Source organism: Schistocerca piceifrons, chromosome 6, assembly GCF_021461385.2.
Source record: "Schistocerca piceifrons isolate TAMUIC-IGC-003096 chromosome 6, iqSchPice1.1, whole genome shotgun sequence".
In the NCBI taxonomy this organism is placed as follows: Eukaryota; Metazoa; Arthropoda; class Insecta; order Orthoptera; family Acrididae; genus Schistocerca; species Schistocerca piceifrons.
Genome location: NC_060143.1, coordinates 314,224,376 through 314,236,868, shown reverse-complemented (window position 1 = coordinate 314,236,868; position 12,493 = coordinate 314,224,376). Strand labels below are relative to the sequence as shown.

Below are 12,493 nucleotides of genomic sequence, written 5' to 3'. Positions count from 1 at the left end.
TTACATCACGTAATTCAGATGATTTGTACACGTATGACCTTCGAATAATTTGAGTGAAAACTACTGAGTCCACCTAATAGCTGACTTTCTTTTAAACTTACGATGAATGCAAAATGAAAATGAGCTTGATATGGATACTGTTCATTCGTGAAAACTTCTGTCAGAGCCAACTCAGAAAATGCTTTCTCATTCGCGACCATTTGCTTCGGCAGAAAACTGGAAAAGCAGGCTGTGCTTGGCTTTTTGTTTTTTGCATGTTTCGATTGGATAGATGCAATATTGTCAACTCAGCGGCGTCCGTTTAAAACCTGGACAAGCTACGTTATTTAGCAGTGACATTCTAGCAATAGCCCAGTAGCAGTTCACATTTCATTATTTCACAAACGAATCGCGTAAATGTGCGGCCTACATTAAAGCGCTGTTAATGAGGCATAAGCTGATCGTCCAACCAATAATAGCACAGAACGCTTGTTGCCCAACCTTATTTTTCTACGGACGTTGGTCACAGCTTGAGAAATCTCGATTCTGTTCTGCGTTTGTCATGATTAGTCCTTTATCCAGTGACTTGTATTAGTACTATCTCGGCGACATGTCTTATCGTTATTAAAGTGCATTGGAGTCTAATAATAAAAATAACGCTGCTACACAGATGGCAAAACGCTTTAGAGTGCAAGTCACATGCAACAAGAACTAATAAATAAATGAAAAATGGGAATGAGTCTGTGTCCAATTCTGCAGCTTCCCCTCGTCTCGCGATCAAGTGACGTCTATTAGTACCATTAGATTTTCGTGGTTAAGTCCACGGCCTCGACGCAGTTTCTAAATGATAAAATCTGCTAAAACACGAGGTCTGTTCAAAAAACTCGGGAACATTCGTAATTTCGAGCCAGTGGTTTGTTGGAATGCGGTTGGCATCCCTGCACACGCCTGTTTGTAGTTTGTAACTGTCAGAAGTTTTATTGTTTTATGTCTGTTAGTTATTGTTCAGTGCTGTACTGAGTAGAACGTTGTGGCGCACAGTTTGCGTATTTCGAGATGGCGGAGTTAGACGAGGACCCGTCTGCATTAAATTTTGCGTGAAACTCAAGAAAACTTCGGCAGAAATACACCAAATGATGCAGAGAAGCCTACGGTGATGAGTGCTTAAGCCGTACTCGGTGTTATGAATGGATCACACGGTTTAAAAATGGCCGGACGCAAGGTAAAGATGACCCTTGTTCAGGACGCCCTTCGACGTCTACCGACGACGCTCGTGTCAACAACGTGAACGTAATTGTGCACGCCAATCGAAGACTGACTGACTGAGAGTTTGCAGAAGAATGTAACATTTCAGTTGGCTCATGTCATGAAATCCTGACACAGTATCTTGGAATGCACCGTGTTGTCTCAAAGTTCGTCCCACGGCTAATGAGTCAAGACCAGAAAGACCTGTGCCTCGCAATCTGTTAAGACCTTCTGGATCGCGCAAATGAGAGCAATATGTTCCTTAAGAGCATCATAATTGGTGAGATGGTTATGATGTTGAGACCAAAGTTCAGTCTTAACAATGGGTCAGAAAAGGTTCTATTAAAAAAAAAAAGTCGGGTAGGTCAAATGTCAAAACCATGCTGACAGTTTTCTTTGACCTTGAAGGATTGGTTCATCAGTTGGTGCCACAACGACTAACTGTTAATCGATGCTAGTATCGGGACGTGTTATGACACCTGCGAGATAATGTGAGGAGGACACGGCCTGAATTGTGGCGAGACGATTCATGGCTCTTGCATCACCATAAAGCATTCGCACATTCATCCCTGTCAGTGCGTGACAATTGCGCAAAAAACGAAATATGCTGCCTCATCATCGTACTCTCCAGACCTGCCCCGTTCGACTTTATTTCATTTCCAAAGTTGGAAATCCCGTTGAGAGGACCAAGATTTGCAACAATAGGTAAGATAAAAGGAAATTCGCATACGGCGCTTCGCGCGATCCAGCGAGAGGAGTATCAATTCTGTAAGAGTATTTCTAAGGAGACAGTGCACAATAAGTAAAAGGCGAGCGTAGAGAAATTTTGTGGACAAAGTTCCGGATTTTTTTAACAGACCTAGAAAGTCTACCTAAGAAAAAATTAGTCACACCAGAGCGCACGCACACACAATTCATCAAGCCTTTACAGAAGGTACAGTGATTGAGCCACGTGCTCTTCCGCGCGCGCACTGGCTCTAGGTGAGCATAAGGCAGTGGCGATCAGTGAAACATTTATGTTTCAAGCGAACATGGTACGTAAACATGCCTAAATGTAAGGACATAGTGGCAAAAAGGAGCAGTCGTGTTAGGCCGTGCCCATGGCCATACGGCATGTGAGGTTGCTGGATTCGTTGGTATTTCGTGGCGGACGTGTCTACAAGCAGTGGAATGACACATGCGGCCACGAAATACATCATAATTGTGGTCGGAAAATTATCCTGGCTGAGACAGACCGGACGCGCGCTTCCGGACGCGACAGCAATTGCTGCAGGCAGTGAATGAAGGTCCATACCAACCTGTTACGGGGAGAATATTGCGACGGGTATTGCATGCAGTCAACGTTTCGAGTCGGTCACCTCGCATAAGGCAATTGCTCACACAGGCACATAAAGACAACAGCAAATTTCATCGGGCTGGGACAATATGTGGCTGGTTTCACGAACCCTTCCCCCATCCTTCTGCATCTCGACTGGCCTGCGCAGTCACCTGACATGAATCTGATAGGAAATCGGTGGGACATGTTGTAATAGTGCGTAAAACGCAGACAGCAGCATCGCCGCAATTTGGTGGACTGCGCGATCAAATCCTCAGCGAGTGGCTTAACCTGGATGCAGCGTACCTGCACAACCTTGTGGACTCACTTCCTAACCGAATCCGGGCGGTTGTGAAGTCCAGTGGCGCAATTACTCGGTATTAAATGGTTGATGTCTGAAATTATTTCTCTAGGGCTGACAACGAAACAAACATGCCAAATTTAAACAGACGCAAAATCCCCAAGATTGGCGACCTTTTACAGAAACTCGAAATTTAGCATCGACTTCAATGCGAGATGCTTATAACAGTTTCCACATCGAAACTTAGCTTCGGAACCTGTCAGAAAATCCAGAGCGATTATGGTCGTATGTCAGCGGCAAGGAACAATCAATGCCTTCTCTGCGCGATAGCAGTGGAGATACAATAGAAGACAGTGCTGCCAAAGCTGAGTTACTAAACTCACCCTTCCGAAATGCCTTCACAAAAGAAGACTAAGTAAATATTCCAGAATTCTAATCAGAACAGCTGCCAACATGAGTAACGTAGAAGTAAATATCCTCGGAGTAGTGAAGGAACTTAAGTCACTTAACAAAAGCAAGTCTTCTGATCCAAACTGTATACCAATTAGGTTCCTTTCGGAGTATGCTGATGCATTAGCTCCATATTTAACAATTATATACAACCGTTCGCTCGACGGAAGATCCGTACCCAAAGCCTGGAAAGTTGCACAGGTCACACCAATATTCAAGAAAGGTAGTAGGAGTAATCCACTAAATTACAGGCCTATATCATTAACGTCGATGTGCAGCAGGATTTTAGAACATACATTGTTTTCGAACACGATGAATTACCTCCAAGAAAACGGTCTATTGACACAGTCAACGTGGGTTTAGAAAACATCGTTCTTGTGAAACACAAGTAGCTCTTCATTCTCATGAAGTGTTGAGTGCTGTTCACAAGGGATTTCAGATCGACTCCGTATTTCTGGATTTCCAGAAGGCTTTTGACACTGTGCCAAACAGCCGGCTCATAGTGAAATTGCGTGTTTACGGAATATCGTCTCCGTTATGTGACTGAATTCGTGATTTTTTTGTCGGAGAGATCACAGTTCGTAGTAATTGACGGAAAGTCATCGAGTAAAACAGAAGTGATTTCAGGCGTTCCCCAAAGTAGTGTTATAGGCCCTTTGCTGTTCCTTACCTATATAAACGATTTGGGAGACAATCTGAGCAGCCGTCTTAGGTTGCTTTCAGATAACGCTGTCGTTTATCGACTAAAATACTGCCATTATAAGATGTAAGGAACGCGTTTTATTGGCAGGACACTTAGAAACTGTAACAGGTCTACTAAGGAGACTGCCTACACTATGCTTGTCCGTCCTCTTTTAGAATACTTCAAAGAAAGGCAGCACGTTTTGTATCATCGCGAAATACGGGAGTGGGTATTCGTTGCGACGGAATCTTCTCACAAAATTCCAATCACCGACTTCCTCCTCCGAATGCGAAAATGTTTTGACACCGACCCACACAGGGAGAAACGATCACCGCGATAAAATAAGGGAAATCAGAGCCCGTATGGAAAGATATAGGTGTTCGTTCTTTCCGCGAGCTATACGAGATTGGAATAATAGAGAATTGTGAAGGTGGTTCGAGGAACCCTCTGCCAGGAACTTAAACGTGATTTGCAGAGTATCCATGTAGATGTACCGTAGATTAATTTTTTATCCGGCGTAGGCTGTTAAGTTCCTTACTGAAGGTAATCTTTACTGCTAGTCGTGACACGTTACATTACTCGCCAGTTTCGGCCTATGGCCATTTTGGAATGCGTGTAATAATAGTACAAACAAAGCAAAAAACGTCACCCTGGAACTCTATATAGTATTTTGTACATTACAATTGATGTTACGTTATTTCAATCGTAGGTGATACTCGTATTGTTTTTAAAAACTGGTTAAAGCTAAGTGGGAACAGAGGTTCGTTTCCATACACACACATACATGCTTTATACAGGAACACATTTTGTAACACGTCATATAACTCAGTTGTTGTTACCAAATCGCACCTGAGTCCTTGCTTAACGTATTTAGCAGCACACCGCGGCCTTTCACTTCCACAGACGTAAACACAGCCTGTTCCCGCTTTTTTTTTTTATTAGAACGGCTGTGTACATCCATCCAGATTTAGGTTTACCGTGGTTTTCCGTAATTTGCTGAAAGTAAACACCAGTATGGTTTCTTTTGTAAATTACACAGCTGATTTCATTCCTCGTCCTTTCCTGATCCGATCTTGTGATTCGTCTCTAATGACCACGTCGTCAACGGGACGTTCAGACTAATCCCCCTTTCGACCGTTTGTAGTGGTACTAGAAACAAGATAAGCTTAATCAGAATTGACAGTTTTTTATCCGAATACGCCCAAATTGCCAATCTTAATCGAAGGAAGTAAGTTTAGTCAGCCTACGACAAGGTCATTAGAGAGGCACAAGATCAGGATGGCTAACAGTGCGAAAGCATATGGGCTGTATCCTTTTCTTGGGAACTAACCTGGCGTGTGCCTTACAGAAATACGAAAAAACCATGCAAAACGTAAGTCTGGATGGATGTACAGGGATTTGCCTATCGTGCTCCCGAGTGCGTGTTAGTGTGTTGCCACTGCGCCAACTAAGTCCGCTTCCACATGAGCATGCGCGGTTTCCGTTATACTTCATTATTCCTACAAGGGGACCTTGCACACTGACCCACTTAGATTTCAGTGTCAGTGCCCAGCCATTTATTTACTACATTTGTATGACGCAATTTGAAAAAAAGAAAACCGGAAAAATTCGTCTTCATAGGTTTGAAGATCTCAGAAGTTGTACGTAAAGAACATCTGTCATTTTAACAAAGTTGCTGGTAGCAGAGTACGTAGCATATACTGCTGTAATCACGAGGGACTTTATACGAATCTCGCTAGTTGGAGTTGTCCCCAGCTACGCGTTACTGTGTCTGGTTAAATGGAAAAGAAATAAAGCAGTAAGCACACGTTTCTAATATGTACGGGAATTGGATATGCCCTAACCCCCCTTAACCTCCCTGTCTCTGTCCACCTCTTCAGCCCCCTTTCTGACCTTGAATGTTGTTCGTTGTTGTTACATATTCAGATTCTGTAGTGGTATTCTAACCGAAAACCGATAAGCCATAAATACAACTTTGTTTACTAACAAAGTCTATCTTATATATACATCCGAATGTTGTTAGAGTATTGTGTAAAAATTTAAAGAAAAGCGGTCAAGAGCTTTTGGAGAATTTTGGTACCGATGTTTCCCCTTTGTGTAATGTATTATATATTTAAAAATAGGTACACAAAACACACGAGCACTCGAATACAACGTTGTGTGAAAATTTCAAAGCAATCGGTGAAGAACTCTCGGAGGTACGCAATTTGGTACAAACGAGCATTTACATCTTAATTTGTGTAGAATTGCTAATAACACGAAAATTCGAATGTTCTAAAGACATTAGATTTGGTACACAAATGCAGTTAATTAACTTAATAATAAACTACTTCCTGGTTTCTAGAGATTCAACGGTATTATTGATGTGTACAATACATTCAATTAACAATAAAGTAAGAGTGCATCAAATTTTCATTGATTAGTAATGAAAGATAACAAGCTGTTGCTTTATTCAAGATCTATTATTTTTCTTTTTTCGCGTATGAGCCACTATGGAATAGGTTTATTTTCACTGTTTCTCCTGTCATTTCTTTAAAATTCCTCATTTCTTGATATTTGTTTCTTCTGTCCAAATGGCTTCAGTCTTCTTCTTCTGGTTCTTCTCCTTGAAGTTATTCGTGGAAACCTTTGTAATCGTGCAATGTTCGTTCCGATTCATTGGCACCATTTCAACCCATTGCGGACGGATCCCGAGTTCTCTCTTGTTTCGCGCGCGCCATACGTTGCGGACGGATCTGAAGACAGCTCGCGTTTTCTGCGCTCTGTCTGTAGATGCCATTGCTGTTAAAATATATAACTAGTTCGTCTATTCAGCTCTTTACACTAGCAATCAATGTATAAAATTGATTTTCTTCATTTAGTTTCTGCGCATTTAGCATAGTCGATTTTTTTGATATTTCAAATAGTTATTTTCGTCGTTAGGTTCCTCCTGCTTTTAAAGATATTCCTATTACGCAAACGGAAGAAAATTGAATCTGAAATACTTTCCGAGGTGTCTGATGATTATTCGGGTGTTCCTATTAAGAATGAAGATCCGAATGACTGAGTGAATGAATGGTTTGATAGTTATGATGACGATTCCAAGAAGCTAAGGTGGGAGTGTTTTCAAGTGATGCCAACAATCACGATGAAGATGATTCCGCTGTTGTGAATCATCCGTTTTGTCGTAATATTAATCCTTTCGAGGCGGCGCCAGAATCTCTCTCGGGCACTGGCTAAGCCAGACCACGAGCGAGACACGAGTGTGGTCTCGAATGTATAAACGTACCGAAATACTGTAAGTCTTTTTGGCAGTCTGTTGGCATTCATCCTTTGAATGTGACGCTCGCTCTTTGTTGGAGGTGGCTGCTGTTCTTTTGATAATTATGTCCGTAACTGCTTCAATATGCGCATAAAGTTCACTATTATGTTGTTTCCTGTACTGTGTTTGCCCTTTAACAGACTCCAAAGTTTTCCTAATATTTTTCTGTCTGTGCTTTACAGTTCTTTCATCATTGACTTTTTTGTTTAGTATTATGAATCAGTATTTGTTAATTAACTTTATTTGATAATGAATATAGAATATAAATAAAAGTAGGGAAAACTTAATACTGACGAGAATCGAATCGAACCAGGGACTTCGTGATTGAGACATGAATTGCGTGATTCAAAAAATTCATGTCCAAACACTGACTTAAAGTTGTATAAGCACGGAGAAAAAGAAGAGGACTTGTCCGTATTTCCTTTTTAGACATCAAACATACTTTTCTTGACGCACACATCCACTACAGTACTACTGTTGCAGATGTGTCGTAATGTATTGAAAGCTTCAGTTACCTACCCAGTGACGGCACCATCATCGCAGGTGGTTGTCCAGCCACCGTCTGCCTGTGGCACCTGTGCTGATATCGTTGTTTCTTTCACAGGTAAGCACACTCGCGCTTTGTTGGCAGTGCCAGTCAGGGTGCTGGCCGTAGCAGCTGGTACCAGCACATCAGGAGCACCTGTTTCCGGCCATGATAGGACCCACGCCAGGGCACTGCCCCGTGGCTCTGCCCAACGGTTCGCAGGTACGTCTCTTCCGGATCGCCCTAAAACATCAAACTTGGTGAGTCAGTCCACATTTTTAGATATCAGAGTAACTGGTATTACACGCGAAGTCAAGATGTCAAGCTCTGTGCTTGGTGCCCAGATGTCACTCAGATGAATGCAGTTTCAGTTGTTAAGTAGGCAGACATAAAATGCAGACACAGTACAACGGAAGCATTTCAAAAGAAGAAATTTGGTCATACAATGGAGGCTTCCGCGGCCGGACATCGGTTACATGGACGTAAGGTCGTCGTCCAAGGCAAATTTCTGTGTTTAAGTCGCTTCCTAATGCTGAAGACAGCCTCGAGGGCTATAAATGCTTCGGTAGATTTTTCTAACTGAAACAGGCTCAGCAGACAGTTTGATTATCAAAAACTTTTAGATATAGAATCTGAGCATAATTTTTCAGGTACCTTTTTCTACATGAATGTAAAAATTCGAGGCAGCAGGTACGTATTAACACTCCATATTTGTGTAATTTTTTTGTGCATCTTTTTTAGGATTTGACGAGATGTTGTTGCTACTTCGTATCTAATCGTGCAAGTGCTTAACGTACTGTACTAGAAAATTAACCGGAATGCATCTAAATTTTCTACATACAGTGTATGGTTATTATTAAACTATCGCTACTTGAGCCAGTGTACACGGAAAACTACCGTGTGGGTACGCAACTGTATAGGAATGATGCTCAGACTATGCGCTGCCTGATTTGCTTTAATGTAACTACTTGCTGTTGGGCGTCGTTAATGGTACGGCGACTTGGAGTTCAAACACAAGCATCAGTGTGCATTACAGTCGCAGTCAGTCACCGAGGGTCTGGAGAATGATAGCAGGACTTAACCCGTAAAGCTGTTTTATCAAAACAGCAATAGTGCCCCTACTCTCCGAATATAGACGCATTAAATAAAGACGGAGATGTCCTCTTTCCGCTGTGGGTTTGAAGAACATGATTGGGAAGTTTGAATGAACTTGTGATTTAGGAATTGCTCCGCCACCAAGTGCTGAAGTTAAGGTTGCTAATGCTGCACGCAGTGTGCGATCTTCAAGCGGTGCACGAACTGTGACCCGACAGCTGAACTTTCCATGGTCCAGCGTTCGAAAAGTGCTGCGAACAACTGGGATATTGTATCTCTGGTGCGGTTCTAGGCTGTCGTGGCTGCAGACAGTCGTCACATTGAGCATGGAAATTAACATATGTTCCTCTCTCGTGTGGAAAAAGTTTGGTTCAATGGTTTTTTCGCTTATTCTATTCCGCATGTCCTTACAAATGTTTCAACAAAGGTTCACTGTTCTACGATCACTCGTTTTTCGTGGGAGCTCTCTCGGTAACTAAAGTTTAGTTATAATCACTTCGTATACGTAAGACAGAAAAATCCATTGTTCGTTCTACTGCCTATGACAGCGTGCTCCAGTGTCATCTAAACCAAAGAAACCTCATCAGAATTTATCGATAGCTACAATCAGAGAGTAAAATTTGCCGGTGTAACGCTGAAAAATTTGATAAACGCTAACGCATACGCATTTACACGATGGGAAGTACATGAGTACCAGGTAAGTTCATTACGTGTTTTCTGACCAGTGTATTACTTCGACGAATTTAATCCACGTCTGTTTTACATGCCAGCTGCATGTCAAAATGTCGAGCACGAGGGCTATCCCGCATGTCTGCTGGTAACTTCAATCAGATTTACATCAATGTTTCATTGCAATACTTGCCAAAATGTCTACATCTCTATTCAGTAGCATACGGCGTAACCAACCGTAGCAATTATTTAGCATCACATAATTATAATAAGACATCAGAAATACGAGGGTGACTCAAAATGTAAACCAAAATTTTTGTTTTACGGGTCTCTCTTAACGGAAAGCGGCACGAGCTCTGCTCATTGTTGCTTTCGTTTCCATTTATTGTCCTCCACAGCTAGAACGTCATTGTAGCGTTTCCGTAGTCAGAATAGCAATTCCAGAGCAAGGGGTACCGTCATCTACTGCGCAACGCATTATAATCTTACAACAGACGTCGTAAAACCGTCCAAAATTTTGAAAAGACTGGCGACACACTTGGTGGACAACACCCTGAGAGACTAACGTGTACACGTGGCACAAATCGTTTTCACATGGACGAGTAACAGTTCAGAATGCAGCTCATCGACGTGGCCCGAGAATCAGCTTGACTGAAGAGAACATTTGCATTGTTAGTCACTTACTGAAGACGATCGCCAAATAACAGTTGCTGAAATTGCTACTGAGGTTGGCATAAACTGTAGTAATGCTCCGGCGATCATTCGTTTCTCTGATAACCTTGGATTTCGGAAACTGTCCACAAGGTGGATGCCTCGTCTTCTCACCGCAGAGCATAAATCTCGTCGTCTCGAGGTGAGCAAACGATTACTGATACGCTACCAAACTAAATGGGAACATTCTTGCACCGGACTGAGACCTGCGATGAAACGTGGGTACACCATTGCACTCCGTAATTGGTAAAAAGCAGCGTGACATGGCGTAAAAAGGACGAATCTGCACCCGTCAAAATATCTTCGCGACGCAGGCTCTTGCAACAGTATTTTTCAATTATAAAGTTCTTGTTATCGTTTTTCTCCACGAACGTCATACTATGAACGCAGCCTACTGTTGCCAACTTCCAGACCGTACAAAACGTGCATATCATCAAAAAAAGAGCGCGTTTCCAGACCGGGCCGTGATCGTACTTCAAGACAACGCTCGATCACACACATAGCTGCCAGATCTCGACAAAAATTCAGTAATTGTTAAAACCTTTCGCAACAGAACACATTGAATCGTAGTCAGTCATGAACCGTAGGCAGGAACATGATATATACACGGAAATGATTTTTGCTTTTAGTATTGTGGCTGCATTGTATACTCACTACTATAATGAATAAGAAATTTATGGAGTACAATTATTAGCATGCTAGTAGATTGCATAGGCCTCTTGTGTATTCTTAGGGTAATTGACATATATACATTGAGAGAAAATTACATTAACATTAACACTGGCTAAAACTATTTGTCTAACAGATAATACTGTTAAATTTCCATGTCCCTCGCATCCCAGCAATACATAGAAAATAGGTAGTCAGATTTTGAACACTACTTAATTATTTGCTAAACAAAATGGCACACTGCAAATGAATATGGTGTACTGGAATTTGGACCTTCAAATCTTTACCTCTTTTGGTGTTGCTAAAATCTACGTCTGTTCCAGATTCAAAAAATGGTTCAAATGGCTCTGAGCACTATGCGACTTAACTTATAAGGTCATCAGTCGCCTAGAACTTAGAACTAATTAAACCTAACTAACCTAAGGACATCACACACATCCATGCCCGAGGCAGGATTCGAACCTGCGACCGTAGCGGTCGCTCGGCTCCAGACTGTAGCGCCTAGAACCGCACGGCCACTCCGGCCGGCTGTTCCAGATTCGAACCGAACGACCTTGCAACCAGCAAGAAAAAAGGTCATGATTATTTTCGTAGCAATGCATGTCACGATATTGTGCTTGTAATCTTAAGCAGCAGCAGGAGTATAAAACAAATGTTCACACAAATTGACATTAGTAGATAGAAACTCACTGTTTGTGGACGCCTAAGTTGCTAGGCTGTATTGTCTACGATATAACTGCTCGCTTAAAATGCCAGCGTTGCGAAGACGTCCACTGATTGCTCTTTTTTGTTTTTATTAGGTTAGCTGGGTCACAGGAGAGACGTGACAGTGTAAGCGCAAACTTTTAGCTGTTTACACAACCGTGAGCTGCTGACAACTCCAGCACGTTGTGCAGTCTGTGCTACACAAGAGGAGAACGGAACACATGATTCCGAAGCAGCACAAAACAGATACTAGCATGGCTCTTCCGGACCAGTTCGTGGTGTAACAGTATTACTATGTACTTCCAGAACCGTACCGATGTGGTGCTACGCCGCGGTTGTACTACTAAAGCTGCGTCAACGTTTATAGACCGTAAATTGTTACTAATAGGATACAGATATATTTTCTTATGAATTAGCGTACCTCTAGTAACGAGGGTGGCAGCGGCCACGAAAAGTGATAGTAATAGGAGAATTAAAGCGATGGTGTTTGTTATATACACCGCCTGACGAAGCACCTGGAAGCAGAGCAGGAAACGAAATAAAACTTTACGGGTTTAGAGGGTTGTGTGTTGCATTTCAGTGATTAAAAAATTTGATCAAATGCACCAAATACTTTGCAGTCGGACTCCACTTACCAGTTTGACGTTGCACCCTCTTCGGTGAGGGTACGTGCACTGATCAGCTTACGAAGTGTCTCATGCAACCGTCGTATCCTCCCTTGTGGCAAGCTGTCCCACAGATTTTGTAAGTGGTCTTTGATATTCTGGATACTAGCGAGCTGGTCACATACATACTGAGGGATCTTGCTAGCCACGCAAGTATCTCAGTACCACGCACACAGTTAG

General features: G+C 42.3%; 1 protein-coding gene across 1 annotated transcript in view; it reads left to right on the top strand.

The window, feature by feature from the left end:
• The first annotated feature begins 7,932 nt into the window (after positions 1–7,932).
• LOC124802563 (rhophilin-2) overlaps positions 7,933–12,493 on the top strand; it is a 492,713-nt gene continuing 488,152 nt past the window's right edge. The window contains exon 1 of the mRNA XM_047263432.1: positions 7,933–8,021. Within this exon, the coding sequence (XP_047119388.1) occupies positions 7,968–8,021 (54 nt within the window). The 5' untranslated portion in view covers positions 7,933–7,967. The remainder of the gene's footprint in view (positions 8,022–12,493) is intronic.